Source organism: Folsomia candida, unplaced genomic scaffold (genome assembly GCF_002217175.1).
Source record: "Folsomia candida strain VU population unplaced genomic scaffold, ASM221717v1 Fcan01_Sc006, whole genome shotgun sequence".
Taxonomy (NCBI): Eukaryota; Metazoa; Arthropoda; class Collembola; order Entomobryomorpha; family Isotomidae; genus Folsomia; species Folsomia candida.
In genome coordinates, this window is record NW_019091198.1 from 68,402 (window position 1) to 83,835 (window position 15,434).

The 15,434-nt window shown below is 41.8% G+C and overlaps 4 protein-coding genes across 5 annotated transcripts; 2 read left to right on the plus strand and 2 right to left on the minus strand.

The window, feature by feature from the left end:
* The first annotated feature begins 886 nt into the window (after positions 1 to 886).
* Positions 887 to 4,949, plus strand: LOC110851431 (aminopeptidase Ey). The gene is made up of 14 exons (XM_022099206.2): positions 887 to 1,368; positions 1,436 to 1,803; positions 1,876 to 2,162; positions 2,273 to 2,385; positions 2,442 to 2,837; positions 2,910 to 3,053; positions 3,113 to 3,302; positions 3,362 to 3,493; positions 3,564 to 3,706; positions 3,793 to 3,986; positions 4,057 to 4,224; positions 4,291 to 4,434; positions 4,502 to 4,577; positions 4,657 to 4,949. Exons 1-14 carry the CDS (start codon positions 1,012 to 1,014, stop codon positions 4,792 to 4,794), a joined length of 2,850 nt encoding a protein of 949 aa, XP_021954898.1. The 5' UTR covers positions 887 to 1,011; the 3' UTR covers positions 4,795 to 4,949.
* A 303-nt stretch (positions 4,950 to 5,252) lies between these two features.
* Positions 5,253 to 11,726, minus strand: LOC110851430 (bromodomain-containing protein 1). 2 transcript variants are annotated; one of them, XM_022099204.2, is made up of 14 exons: positions 11,437 to 11,726; positions 11,075 to 11,358; positions 10,444 to 11,000; positions 10,307 to 10,373; positions 10,012 to 10,164; positions 9,772 to 9,924; positions 9,315 to 9,677; positions 8,849 to 9,196; positions 8,433 to 8,752; positions 8,153 to 8,345; positions 7,550 to 8,064; positions 7,284 to 7,477; positions 6,811 to 7,210; positions 5,253 to 6,746 (listed from the first exon to the last, which is right to left on the minus strand). In XM_022099204.2, the coding sequence occupies exons 1-14, from the start codon at positions 11,465 to 11,467 to the stop codon at positions 6,557 to 6,559; spliced, it is 3,768 nt and encodes a 1,255-aa protein (XP_021954896.1). In that variant the 5' UTR covers positions 11,468 to 11,726; the 3' UTR covers positions 5,253 to 6,556. The 2 variants fall into 2 exon arrangements, with proteins under 2 accessions (XP_021954896.1, XP_021954895.1); XM_022099203.2 differs by having other exon boundaries at positions 9,315 to 9,680.
* Positions 11,727 to 11,904: 178 nt separating this feature from the next.
* On the plus strand, positions 11,905 to 14,029 carry LOC110850726 (protein SEC13 homolog). Its single transcript, XM_022098256.2, has 8 exons — positions 11,905 to 12,077; positions 12,152 to 12,203; positions 12,273 to 12,416; positions 12,500 to 12,656; positions 12,736 to 12,866; positions 12,965 to 13,101; positions 13,167 to 13,434; positions 13,508 to 14,029. Exons 2-8 carry the CDS (start codon positions 12,153 to 12,155, stop codon positions 13,592 to 13,594), a joined length of 975 nt encoding a protein of 324 aa, XP_021953948.1. The 5' UTR covers positions 11,905 to 12,077; position 12,152; the 3' UTR covers positions 13,595 to 14,029.
* Positions 13,995 to 15,331, minus strand: LOC110850727 (ADP-ribosylation factor-like protein 6). Its single transcript, XM_022098257.2, has 4 exons — positions 14,670 to 15,331; positions 14,561 to 14,606; positions 14,421 to 14,492; positions 13,995 to 14,352 (listed from the first exon to the last, which is right to left on the minus strand). Exons 1-4 carry the CDS (start codon positions 14,845 to 14,847, stop codon positions 14,079 to 14,081), a joined length of 570 nt encoding a protein of 189 aa, XP_021953949.1. The 5' UTR covers positions 14,848 to 15,331; the 3' UTR covers positions 13,995 to 14,078.
* Positions 15,332 to 15,434: the final 103 nt, after the last annotated feature.

Here is a 15,434-nt window from a genome sequence, read left to right on the forward strand (position 1 = left end):
CCCGTCTGTCCATTTTACATTTAACACCGACACCGGATGGATGAATAAATTAATAGACTATGATTACGATGCACGCATAATGTACATATTTATTTAGCCACTTAGAAAAATGAACACCTTGCTAATTGCCATTGTGCATTTTGATGTATATTTTATGAGCCTTGGACAATGGACTTGAGGCATCTTTGCTAACGCTGATTGATGGTGTAGTCCTCCTTGGGCTTTGAGGAGAAGAATCCACTGTTGCGGGTCAACGTCATGGTCATCGTCTAATAGCCATCATTATCTCCTCAATGCTAATAAATAAGATCTGAATTAATGTGACAGAAAAACAAACACAAAGCACTACGATCCAATGAGCACATTTAATGCGTTGTCCAATCCAACAATATTTTCATTTGCTTGCGTAAGCACCGAAAGGTAAATGCATGACATGCACGTTGGCTGTTCTAAATTATGTGACGACTTGTGCAAAATATGGAAACAATTTGCAACAATAAAAAATGAAGTCATCCCATTGACGACGCAGCTCAGTAAGTCAGCAGAAGAAATGTATTTAATTGCGAACTCCTGACTCATAATAAATGGAACAATTGATGATAAACGTAATAAAGTAGGAAATCCTAAAATTGGCTCGTACGAGATTTGCAATATATTGGCACAGGTTCAATATCAGGTGCGAATGGATGGTATTAATTGAGCAATATTGAATATATAATAACAGAAACCCGTAAGGATTAGCTTGCCGGCTTATGAGGTCCAATAAGGTGGATTTATAAGGAGTAGATAACACCTTATCTACATTTATGCTCACTAATAATAAAGGTCGTATAAATTCCAACCCTCTTATCACCAAGAATTGTTAGTCCGTGGGATAACGGGAGGATTTCGAGGAGGCCGTGATTCACAAAGTGAAAGCAATCTTCCAGGTCACTCCACGTTATACAGCGTCCCAGCCAACACCCACTTGAACACAGTGGTCACACTTACTTTGTGATTAATAAATTTGAAATGTGGTCAACCAGAGAAGGGTTTCACTCCCTCATCGCGACGACAACACTTGTGGTGACAATTTTCCTCCACACGTCCCACGCAATCCCTCCCCTCTTCCCCCAACCGCCAGACTTTGGAGGTGAGGTTGACCTCGCGAGGGCCCCGACGCCTGCGGATCGCCTTCCAAAAACGCTAACTCCGTACCATTATTGGTTGGAGCTTCGACCAATTATCGACGATGGGACTGGAACCGGGGAAAGATTTACGGCTCCGGGTAAAATCTCAATTAAAACGATTAGAAGCCTTGAGTCTGGAAATGGAAATACCATCACGTTCCACTCTCTGAATAATGCGATCAATGAAACAACAGTGTCGGTAAGCATTTCCAGGTTTTTGGGTTAATTTTAGAAAATCTCATTGGAATATCTTGCATTAAAATTAGGTGGTCGACGACACCGATGGAACCAGTTTGACCATTGACTACTTTGTAATCAGCCTTTCGTCCCACTGGTTCACGATCGTCATGGCGAGTAATTCCACCCTCGTAGCGGGGAAGAACTACACGTTGTCGATGGAATTCGTGAGCAAGATCAACACGCAGGACGCCATTGGACTCTACACCTCCGTGTATAAAGGTGCCGATAACTCGACGAAATATTTGGTTTCGACCGATTTTCAAGCGCCCGACGCGCGAATGGCGTTCCCCTGTTTTGACGAGCCCCATATGAAGGCTGTCTGGGAAATTGATATCATTCGACAAACGCATTACCACAGTTTGGCCAACATGCCCCTTGCAGATTCAACCCCAGTGTAAGTGGTTTCTCTCGAAGAGTTAACACCCAATTAATTGCCCAACTAAATATATTTTTCCTACAAGAACAGACCAGAACTGCCAGGCTGGGTACGAGACCGTTACCTTCCCACTGTTCCGATGAGCTCTTACCTCATTTGCTTCGCCGTGTCCGACTTTACAATGGAGGCTGCCAACACCTCCATCTACTCCAAACCAGTCCACGTCTGGGGTCCACCGCCCCTCATGGAACGAGGAAATGGACGCTTTTCTCCAGATTTCTCAGCAAAATTGATGTCATTCTTCGAAACATATTACAGGATTGAGTATGCGTTGCCGAAAATGGATAAGATTTCGATCCCTGACTATTCTTCTGGAGGTGAGAATATATACTCTAATATAATAATATACTCGAATATATCTCTAATAAAGGATTTAATAACAATGGTTAATAATTTTAAATAATTTTGTTCACCGTTCGCTCTACAGCGATGGAAAACTGGGGACTCAACACGTACAGGGATACGAGGCTGTTGTATGAGGAAGGAATTTCCACAGCACAAGACATGTTTTCAATGACGAACACCATTTCACACGAATTGGTATGACAGAAACACCTGAATCTTAATAATTTGTGTAATCTGTTTAAATTTTCTAGGTTCATCAATGGTGGGGAAACTTGGTGACATGCGAGTGGTGGTCTGACCTGTGGATTCAGGAAGGGGCGGCCACATATTATGCTCCAATTGGTGTCGCTGGCGTGGGCATGGGGGATCTTCTACCAATGGAGACACTCATCACAGCCTCAATCCAACGCTCCTTCGACTTCGATGCCAACAAGGGGCTCACACATCCCATCCACCTTGAAAACATCGACCCTACCAACGTGGCCTTGCTATTTGACACTCTGACCTATCACAAAGGCGCCTCGCTGATCAGGATGATGAACGCCATCGTCTCCACGAACACGTATAACACCGCAATGACCAGATTTTTGCATAGATATTCGTACAGCACCGCGACTCAGGGTGACATGTTTGCCGTGTTGGATGAGGTATGTAAATACATAGATTGATAAAAAATGGTAAAAATTATGGTATGTTGAATTATGAGTCTGGATTTTAAGGTGATTGCTGAAACACCAGCGTCCTCCCCACTTCCCGCGAATGTCAACCTGACTCAGATCATGGAGACGTGGACGCTACAGTCCGGTTACCCTGTCGTGTCCGTGGAGAGAAGTCAATTTTCAAACAATGTTACATTTACTCAGGTAGATTACAATTTCATACATCGTGAGGAAGATGTATATAACGTGTTTGCCATGCTTAGGAACGCTTTTTTCAACGCATCGCGGACGGCGTAGGGGACACAACCAGGTGGCACATCCCTCTCACAGTTCAACGTCCAACGGACGTCCTAATTCCAGTCCGACCAGAACGATGGTTGACGGCAGACCGGGCGCAGACGTCCCTCATCCCAGTATCTGGAGCGTGGATTATTGTAAATCCGCAAAGTCATGGTATTTTCAAGACCACATTTTTATCAATAAAGCATTTTTTAAATTTAACTATTTTACAGGATACTATCGCGTCCATTACAAAAACGCGTTGCTCGACGCCATCATTGACCAATTATGGAGGGATCATACCGTTTTTGACGTGCAAGTCCGGAGCACATTGGTGGATGACAATATCAATCTGGGTTATGCTGGTTGGTGTACCGTCCGTATAAAAAATTATGGCCAGATTAAACTTAACTAATGATAATAACTTATCTGTAGGCTATCTCGACCTCGGAAAGGCGCTCAACCTTACCTTATACTTGCGCAACGAGCGAGTCCTGTTCCCTTGGCAGAGCTTCTTCACCAACATGGCCCTCCCGTACAGAATGTACGCTCGTTCTTCTCCATTCAGCTCGTTCAAGGTTTCCATCATTTATCTAATTGTCCTCGAAACGTTGAAACTATGACCTTCTCATCACCCATTTTTATTTTCTCATTCATCATGTAGAAATACGTTCTCGATCTGACAGCTGATGCCTTGACCGCAATAAATATTCAACCACAACCGAGTGACGACAACCCTACAACGCTCCTGAGAACATTGCTCGTCACGTGGCGTTGCAACCTTGGGGACGCGGCCTGCATTACGTATTCCATTGGTCGCTTTTCCGCCTGGATGAACAACCCGAGCAACACCTCAATGTGAGTTGGTTGCGATAAGGACGAAATACATAGAATTTTGAAATATTATAATTGTCGACTTCCTTTCTAGAGTCGCACCCGACCTTCAGCCCAGCGTATATTGTACAGCCATCGCCAACGGGGGAGATTCGGAGTGGAATTTTGTATGGAGTCAGTATCTCATGGCGGACAGAGACGTCATTCAAACGAGTTTAATTCGAGCGTTGGCTTGTTCCAAGACGAGCTTCAGGCTTAACACGTTAGTTGATCGTATATTGATGCCATGATCGTACATGTAACTTAATTGATATATCGTCACTTGCAGTTTATTGGAGATGGCCTTTGATCTTAATTCCGGGGTACGTGGGAAGCACCGCACCTTGACTGTGCAAGCTGTGGCTGGAAACTCGGCCGGTGTCAATTTGGCATTTTCATTTCTGAGGGCGAATTGGGAGGCTATGATTCGAAGGTGGGTGAATCCACCAGGCTGAATTTAGCAACAAATTTGGATAATAATTACAAGTTTGTCATGACAGGTATGGAGCCTCAATGCCCAGCGGGATCATTACCACTTTGTCAACCCAGCTCATTAGTGCGTTGGAGAGGAAAAATGTATAAAAACACGCTATCTGATAACTACCATAACTTAAATTGATGACATTTAATCAATTATTTTACTTAATGTGAGTAGTTGGAGGACTTTGTTGCTTCGACGGGGGCACAACTTCAATTGTCAGCAGGAGCGGTGGAGAATCTGGACAAAGGGGCGCATTGGAGGACAACAATTGAGGGAAACTTCACCACATTCATCCGGTCATTAACGCCATAGTGGCTGTGAAAATAAATTCTGATGCCACACCATATTTATGTATTTAGTTAGTGTAGAACTCTCTGGTGCTTATTTAAGATAGAAATTGAAACTTACATACTTATTAATTGAAACTTTTTTGAAATAGAAACAAAATTTTAGGATCTATGAAATTTTACTGTTTCAATTTGTGCAATTTATTTCTGTTTTTTGCGTTCATGCATTTTCGTTTATTATTTCGTGCAGTACTCCAAGCTTTATTATGCTCATCATTACATAAACACGGCAATTTATATGTCATCAAAGTCAACAATGACTGACTGCATGAACATCAAAATATGTGGAAAAATACGAATCCAAGTACACGGCAAACTGCACAAGAGTGCCTTTAATTTTATGCGAGCATATGGCAATTACAGACGCAGAAGATGAGATTATGCATTCGGATTATGTAGTAAAAAATAATTGTAATACAGTAGTTTTCAACAAGTATCAGATAACACAATGTGTATGTTAAATTTATTAAAAAACGGTATGAAAAGGCGGCATTATTGGTCGGATACATCATTCGTTATCCAATTCCAAATTTTGTCTTCTCTTTTATACGTTAACTTTTTATACGAGTCAGAAAACTTAAGCCAAAAACGATAACAACGTGTTGGTTAATTAAATTCTTAATTAGTAAATTAGTAAAAAACTTAATATATTTAAGTCCGGACGGGGTACATACATGATATAGCGTAGTGGCGTTTCTTGAAAATGTCCGGCCCATGGAATAATCTAAAGTACAGTTGCCAATGTACTCATTATAAATAGTAGCACAATTTTTTCCATCTTGACGCGATTTCACCCATTTGACATATTTTAGTAAAAACAATCGACACTACTTTCTGGAAATACGATAGAAAGCAAAAATTTTAATTGAATCTAAAGTGAATAGAAGTCGGAAGTCAAAATTTAGATTAACGTACAAAACCAAAAGTTTGTAAGCCGACAATACTCCAATTTTGTAATTCAAAACGAAACATTTAATGCAATGAATTGATCAGGGGGGTTTCGTACTACCAAGATTTCCATGGTTATTTTCTTGATATGCAAAAAAGGGCGGCGAGGCGTTTCTGGAATGACTTTTGTCCTGTACTTTACCCTCAACTGTGTCTTAAATGGTTTTGAGTTTCTTGACTCATAATTATTCACATCAGTATCATCTTATCAATCATTTTAAATAAATACGTGATCAGTTTTATTTTCATTGTAAAATAATTACAAATAAATACTGATTTAATTTATGTGGCCCCGGTACACATCCACCCTTTCGTAGATACGCCTCTGTTGGTAGTTAACCAAATTTTTAAGTTGGGAGTGAATTCTCAGCCTAGCCAACTCAAGGCTGCTAAACTTAACTAACCAAACTAGCATTTGAAAAATGTATAAAAACTGAGAGAAAAACGATTTAGTTAATATCATCATCAAAACTGTTAATTCTATAATGTTATTCCTGCTGCTTTTTCCTCCGGTTTCTAAGTATCATTATCTGAGGAAGGATAACAAACCGAATTGATATTAGTGTAGACGTGACCTGACGTAGGACATTGTTGTTTGTTTCTGACCAAGGACGAATTACAAATAGAGAAAATAAACTGAATATTAGTTTATCGATTCGAGTAGATCGAATTATGTATAGTACATACAAGGTGACTGTGATAATACTTTGTATTGTTTTGTTTAATGGACTAAATACTCTTGGTTAAATAGGTCTCCCTCCTTTGTAAACTTGACGTCGTCAGTCCAAGTCTAGCGGTGGTGGTTGTATTGTATTGGATGCTTGTCCTGTCTTTACACTCGCCTTATGCAGAATTGCTTTGTCGAAGGCACGTCTTTGTTTTTTAGGATTTTGACTTTCTAGTAAGTGACGTCTATCTAAGGCGGGGGTTACTCCAAGAGGTTCCAGCTCTCTGCGGGTCACCCACTCCCTGAAGATTAGCAGAAAAAATTGTATTTTACTATTAATCTGAGCGAAAATAGTTATTTACTCACCAGGTACTGCTCTTATCAAAAAAGAGGACCAAGTGAAACTCTTTCCCTGCCCGTTTCCGACCAGCGGGTGGTCTTCGATTTAGTACATCCACGGGTGGGACAGGGATGGTAACTCCATTCTTGTCTGGGGATGGAGATAAACCCACATTTTCCGGATTTACAATCAGAGCGGGGGACCAGGCTTCATGGGCGTAAGCCCACACTAATTGCATATGCTCCGGGATTAGTAAGGGAACTTTCTGTGTCTCTTCTGTAACTTGGCCATCGCTGGAGGAAGAACGAGAAGAGTGGGAAGACGATGCAGAGGAAGAAGATGAAGAAGAGTCACGACGACGGCGACGGCGACTTGTTCTACTGGCACGGTTTGATGAAACGTCAGTACTATTCGTTTTTCCACCACCTGAGGAAATGAAATATAAGATAACTATATGAAGTAAGGCAAATAAATAATTTATTTAAAAGTTAACAAGTACCTCGAGTCAAAACCCTATGCATATGGTGGTGATTTGTTGCTGCAGCGTCGGAAGACTCATCCGACACTTCGTCTTCCGAGGATGAGTCATCCCCTTCTGAAGACGAATCGTCATCCGTTTGGTCATCTTCATCTTCTTGTTCGTCTTCTTTTTCATCTTGTTCTTCTCCATCTGACGAATCTCGCTTTTCTTCTCTGTACAATAAATAAAAAATTGTCACTGTTTGACCAAAACATTATTAAAATTACACACGCTAGCCAACGCACCTGTATACAGAAAAAGAGTCCACTGGGACTGGTAGTCGTGGCTGCTGCTGCATCAGGGCAGCAGCCAAAACGGGATGAGCGTCGACTTCTCTTGACTTTTTCGCACTCTTAATCTTTTTATTGTTATTATTATTATTGTGGGTGTTGTTTCTTGTTCCGTTTCGCATTATCCCGTTGACCAAGGGTGATGCTTTGGTGGGTGTGGTATTAGTAGTGGAAGTAGGTGTTCCTAGCTGGGTACGAGTGACCCTTTGCTGCTGCTCCCCATCCACGCTAAGACGAGTCGTTCGACGGAGTGGAGTAGCAGGAACTGGAGTAGCCGGAGCAGCACAGGGAGCGTGATGATTCCTGGTGGGCGTTGCTGCGACGACGGCTGGATGAGTTGCTGGAGAACTATCTAACGTTCGGGACATTCTTCGTGTTTGCGTAACACTTGCTGTAGATTTTGCTTCCATTTGTTGAACTACACGACGCTTTGGTGGCCTTTCTTTGATGGCTTCGTCTCCATCGTCATCCTGGAGGTGGATATAATAAATATAACTCCGATACAAGTAATAGTCGATAATAGTATATTTCATAAATGAAAAAAAAAACTGAGCGAACCTTATTTTCGTGCTCGTCAGTTTGGTCAATTACTGACTTCCTCCTGAGCTTTCTTAAAGTCGGGGTAGGGGAAACGGACTGTCGACTTATTGGACTTGATGGATGAAGTTCTCTTTTTGGAGAACGAGGAGATTTAGGAGATGGATTTTCTAATCGACGAACCCTTTGAATTTCTCTGTATAACCGTTCGTATCTAAAATTGGAAAGACAATAATTAAGTTCACGTCTAATAGGTATTACTACGGTCATCAGTAAATTGAGTTGCACTGTAATAATATACCGTTTTTTTCTAGCACCAGTATGTTGAACAGTGACCACTTTATCCGCAATATCTTGAAGTTTGGCTACATGAACGTCGTGTGGAAGTTGAAGCCGGTCCTCGTCTTTCAGGAAAGCATCCATCTCTTCGAAAATGTGGTCGTCACTCCGTCGAGTTGTCGAAGCAGGAGTGGCAGAATTACTTGAAATGCTGAGAGTGGGTGCTTTATCCAAGTGAAGACCAGAATCAGGATCGTATCCAATTTGATCTTGTACTTTTTCAGCCTCACGGAAAATCATACTACCAGATTCTTGAAGTCGGAGACCGGTACGATGAAATATCTACGTAAAAATTGAAGAAAAACTTCAAATTATTAAAGCACGAAACCTAAGATTTAAAAATTCTTATTTAGAAATCAATTTTTCTAATATCCATACCGTTTCCTTGCTGTTGTACAAAAGACAATTATTAATCATAAGTTGAAAATCTTTCTTCATCTCGTTCAGAGAATCATAATGTAGTTGTTGTGCCCTTTGCCTCATTGTGCTCAGGTCCATGGGTGAGTGGATCACAGTATGGTAATCAGGAACGGCTTCAGCGTCAACGGGTTCAGCAAAAATGTTTTGCGGATCTCGACCCCCTATCTCGTTCAACACGGACAGAAGTAACTGAACAAAGGGCACCGTCTTAAACGACCATTCTTCCGTTCTTAGTGCGACTAATTCCCTTTTTTGTTTCTCTCGTTTTCGAATCAGTTCACAAAGAAGGCGGGCACGTTCCAAGTCCTGTAAAAGAAAAATTACCATATTTATTATTATACCATTTACAAAACTACTGCACTTATTGTCGTAATAATAACTCAAATAATTAATTAACTAATTCGAGCATCAACAAATTGCCCACCTGTCTGAGTCGCATTAGGAACTTCCATGCATGATCACTCTGACTTGGTGCTCCAATACTGGGATCGTGAATTAGTTGGGCTCTATGATGACCCGAACTGGGGGGATGGTTGGAAGCGGCTTGAAGTCGTCTGAGTAGTGGGACACCGTTTCTTTGAATACGTTTCAATTTCCAGTATGAGAGTAATCTTTTGATAAAAACGTTTTTCCGAGCAAACGAAACGGAAGATGAGATTTCTGTCACACGTTCTGGGGGAATGGTAGGAATAGACAAGGTGGGTTTAGCACTTCTTTTCTCAGCTAACATTTTCCGACACGCCTTCAGCTTTTGTCGTACTGTTGGGGAAGAATCGCCCTCACGAGTCTGCTGAGAGAATAATCCCACACATTTTAAATACAAGTGGAGTAATGAAATTTAAGTAAATGGCGTAGACATAAATGTTTTTATAAATATTTACTCGAATAAAATCTGGAGGGGCGTGATTATCGCAGTATGCCGTCTTTCGAACGGTGACCGTTGACCCGATACGGACCGTGTCCATGCGCATACAAAGTCCCGCATGTTGGGCGCAAGTGACATGGAATGCTATGTAACAGTTGGACTTGTGACACTGAAGCGAAACAAAAATAAAGAATATGTTAGGTTTTACTACTTATTAGTTATTATTATATATGCCAGATTTGAGTGTAAAACGTACCTGAATACAAGCCCCTCTGCCCTTATATTTGCAAATGAAACAACAAAGTCTCCACCTTGCTGGAGGGATGTTATTCACTGAGTCCACTGGTTCAAGAAAGACCGTATTTGCGAAGCACACCTCCGGAATCCAAATGGCACAAACAACGTGCGCCTAAATCATATAGTTAATTAATATGGAATTTCTCAACAAAGCTGTTGATTAGAAAATAACAGTGCACGTGCTTGTCGATCTAATTTCAAGATCTATCAAAGTGTCGATATTAATGTACAAATATATAAATAAAGCTCCTTACCCAGCGACCGTCGTCCGTTTGCTTGAAAGCACCTCCTTTATTGGGACATAGCACGCACTCCACCTCTCTATCGGTAAGGATATAAATTAAACATTTAGTTTATATCACGATTATAAAACATTGATCAACTCTCTCACCGTGACGGTGACTGAAGACATCTGCGACACAACCACTGTCCCTCAGGGATGTACGGAACCCCATAACACTCTTGGTGCACGGCAAGGTTGCACATGTCGCAGAAGAGGATAGCATTCGAATTTTGACACTCTCCATCCATGCAGATGCAACAAACCGCGTCGTCATCAATCACGGGTCGTTGGTCCAACCCGGAACTTTGCATTTGAAGATAACTTTCCTTCTCTAATCGATCCATGAGGAGTTCCATCACCTCGAGAGTGATCCCCACACCGTCACGACCACTATTAATGAGATCCAACCAGGCAGAGTCCTCCTCGTCGACGTGATATTCTACCTCTTCGCCCAATTCGACATCATCCATCCATCTGATGTAGGCATTCGGGAGGGGTGGCGCTTCATTCAGCGTGTATTCTTCTAGGAGATGGTAATTGGGTTGCGGGAGGGAACGATGTTCATCAGACTGCTGGACGATAGCGGGTAGGTCTGAGATTTGTTGGTCTTGTCCTTCTTCCTTACACTTTTTCTTCTTTTTGCTAGATAGGTCAACATCCTCATCCTATAATAACACAAATTTAGTGATTATGGTACAAATAATATCCTTCTTTGACAAATCTCTTAGTATATCCTCACCGGTTTCGAAGTGACAGGAATCTGATCATAAACCGACAGTCGCAGTTCTGCACCGCCGTGAAGAATAAACTGGACGAGCATGGGTGGCAAGGTAGGATTCGCGTTTGTAGGACTCATCAATTCCAAACTGTTGTTTCCACCTCCACCCACATTTTGCTTGAGCTGATGCCCACCGCCAGGGGTGGAAGAAGGTCTCTCCTTCTTTCGAGGCGAACCTTTGAACCATTTTTGACCTCCGGAGGATACTAACTTCCTCTTTCGACGGATGGGACTGCCTCCCAGCTCTGCAAAAATGATGCAATTTACACACCACAATTTACAAACGTTAGATGAATGTAAAAACATAAACGTTTTCGACTTACGCTTCAGGGCAGGCTCATGGACCGGACTCATACCGAGCGCTTCATGGGATTGCTTCAAAAGCGACGTAGTACGGTGGGCGCGTGACCGTGACAAATAAATTGAAAATAAATTCACAAAATGACGAGAAGAATCTGCCGTCGTCGTGGTATTTAAGTTTTGTTTAACTGCGCTAGTTTAGATATTGTTATATTATTTTGAGGATCGATCAACTCTCTTGGATCGGATAATAATAATATTGTTGGCTATGTTCCGTTCTGTGTTATGTTAGTGTGATGTGCTTTCAATCCAATTCGTTCGTGGTGGTGGTGGTAGAGCGAGGATGGAGGTGATTCAATCCGTATTCTTCGTTTTTATTATTCGGAGGGAATGGGTTGAGACGGGATTATCCCTCCAGAGGGCCCTCACTCTTGAAACCGTCCTCGTGAAGGGGACCCATCCGACCACACCCCAGTGGAACCACCCCCTCCATAAATTCAGCCAGGGTGGTGACATTGGTTTCCGAAATGTGGGGTGGTCCAGTAGGTGTGGCAGGGGCCGGGGCAAAACCGGTGCATTGGCCTCCTCAGGGCAATCTCAGACCCGCGCCAACCAACCGGGCAGAGAGACGTGGATGTGGATTTCACTCACTCACAATTTCCTAGTTAGTTGGTTCTAAATTTTGTCTGTCAAGTGATTGTCGGGGAGGATTGTAAATTACGTTTTGTAATTAATTAGGATGGCGACCTTTAATGTGGCGACGATCGATACGGGCCATGAGGACATGATTGTGAGTAGTGGGTTGATTTCATTAGGGAAAGTTGTGTGGTTTTAACATTTTTTGTCTTAATTTATTTAGCATGATGCCCAGATGGATTTTTTGGGGACGAAATTGGCTACTTGTTCCTGTGACAAGAATATTCGGATATTTGATTTGAACGTGCAGACAGGGACGCATACTTTTGTGGCGGAACTGAAGGGACATGAGGGACCAGTTTGGCAGGTGAGGAGAAATTATTTGAAAAATTTGAAGTACTTACATATAAATGACATATTTAATTTAATTCTTAACTTGTGAATTGTTAGCTGGCCTGGGCACATCCTCGTTTTGACACGTTACTAGCCTCGTGTTCGTACGATCGAAGGGTTATCATTTGGAAGGAGGTGCTAGATGTTAAACATGATGGGAGGAAAATCCCAAAGTGGGAGCCAATGTACACGTATGAAGGGCATGAGAGCTCTGGTAAGTGTGTCAGTTATTTACATTTGCTCATGATAAATTTATTATACTTAATAATTGATTTATATATACTTGTGTGCAGTTAATTCGGTGTGCTGGGCGCCTCCTGAATGGGGCCTTATGCTCGCTGCAGGTTCATCGGATGGGACCATCTCTGTCTTGTCGTATGTCAATGATCGCTGGGAGGCTAAGAAAATCCCAAGTGCACACACGGTAAAGCCAACATTTACAAAAATACTGACATATGTATATCTACAGTGACTTAGTAATTAGTATTTTTTTACCATGCTGGGTACTTTGGTTTGATACAGTTGGGCTGCAATGCTGTTACTTGGTCGCCTCCTACCGGGCCATCTTCGATGAGTGCTGGCGATCCGGGTAGCAATGCCATCACAGCCGTAAAGAGATTCGCGTCAGGAGGATGTGACAACTTGGTCAAGATCTGGAAGTTAGTAATGCTTATATTTAGAACGTTTTTTATTGTTTTTTTACTAATCCGCATTTCCCTACTAGAGAGGAGAACGAGGAATGGACTGAAGAGACCAAGCTGGAAGGTCACAGCGACTGGGTGCGTGATGTGGCGTGGTCACCGTCGGCTGGACTTACAAAGATGAAAATTGCATCTTGCTCTCAAGATCGTCGAGTCATTGTATGGAATAATCGTGAGAGTGATGGGGTCAGTTGGACTCCAGAATTGCTCCATGTCTTTGATGATGTCGTTTGGCATGTTTCATGGAACTTTGTGGGTGATGTATTAGCCGTGTCGGGTGGTGACAATCAGGTATGCAGTAATTTGTTCTCATCCAGTTAATGTCAGAATTCGTCATTAATTCAATTACACTTTATGTACTCAGGTGAGCCTTTGGAAAAAACGTGAATCCGAGAGTTGGGAATGTATCAGCGACTCTTCCAAATCGCAGCAACAACAACATCATCACTAGCATCGCCAACCAAATAGAGTTGAATTTAAAAAAAAAACGGAAAACACCATTCCTTCTTTCAACAAACTCATCATATATTATACTGTGTACTACACTACCATTTATAGATTTAATTATTATTTATAAAACCTTTGTGAGCTATAAAACCATACAGTTTCATGGGAAAATAGTGCGTATTTTTATTAGTGGTGCAAGCGTGAGCATGTCCTCCAATTGTAACGTATACTTTTGGTATGTGTTACGTTTTTCTCCACTAGAAGAGCAAAAAAATGTTTTCTATTCTCTCAAGAATCCCAAATTTTTACAAACAACTTCACACCCACCAACCAACTAATAACAACTGCCTGTTAAGCGCATAGGGGTTCGTAAATTATGTACATATTTCTCAAATTATTAAATATAGATGTAAAAAATAAAATAAATTTATTAAACAAGTTTAAATGCGGTTCCAAAGTTAAATGTTATTAAACGTTATAAATTATAATCATCGCTTCTTATCCATGTTGTCCCAAATTTGCGACGTGAGCCACTCAATTCCCTCCCCGAGTCCTTCCCCTGTGAGAGCATTCGACGCACAAATGTGCCACGGTTTGTTTCCAATCCGGTCAAGGGCAAGGGCGGCGGAAATTTTGACAGCGGACATGGCCTCCTTCATGTCCATCTTGTTGGCAAAGAATAAAATGGGAACACGCCTCCCCGCAATGTCAGGGTGTTGGAGGAGCGTCTCTAACTCGTCCTTTGCAACAACGAATCGCAACCTAAATTAATTAATCAGAATTTGAAATGAACAGAAAGTATTTTCAGGAATTAAAAAAAATTGACCAACTTGTCGGAAGAGTCGATGACGAAAATGATGCCTTGACAGTCTCTGTAGTAGTGCTCCCACAAGGGACGATATCTAATGTGGAAGGACACAATTCTCTTATAGTTTTTAAAATCATCATCAAATACGCAACTAGTATTTACCTCCCTTGACCGGACATGTCGAATGCAGTGAAGCCAACATTTTTATCTGAACAATCATTTCATTTAGTTCAAGTTGACAATTAATTACGTCAATCTGTGTAAAACTAACTCTGAAATTTTTCCACAGAGAATCCGATAGTGGGGACGGTATGCGTAGGACGGGCTTCATCCCCTTTAAAATGGTTGAGAAGTGTGGACTTCCCCGAATTGTCCAACCCCACCACGAGCACGTTGACTTCCTTGCGTCGCAGGGTGAGGAGACTGACTAAGCGGTCCACGAACCCCATCCGAATTTTTGTGGGTGGGTGTGGATCAAGAGATGACAAGTCTAACCACTTAACTACTTAAATAACTAGGGTGCGAAAAGGAGGCCGTTCTGCGAAAGTCAGAGAAGTCACCCAACTACTCAAGAAGATTCCTCTTCGTTGCCCGGAAACGTCGCGACACCACAAACTCCACCACCACCACCGAGACCGACGAAAGATGAGACGACGAGGGTAGCTTTCTCCAGGGTGCACACGTGTTATGTTAAACACATTCTCAAGGTGAATTTCATATGAAAAGCCCACTAATTATTTCACGCCTCTTTTTCACGTACACAACATGCGACAGGTGGTGTAATTGATGGTTCATTTAGTGAAAATAATTCATGGGCTTTAACCTTTTAGTAGCTTTATGGTCCCCATGCAATTTTCCAATCAACACCAATTTCATTATTTGGTATGACATACCAACGCTAATCAAGAAGGGTGCATATGAATAAGTAAATCTGTAAAGTCTGCAAGTCTCAATTTCAAGATTTGCTTGCTTGCCTGGGACAGTCTCAGATTCCCGTCTCATATTCGACTATTGACCATTCCATGAAACTGATGCT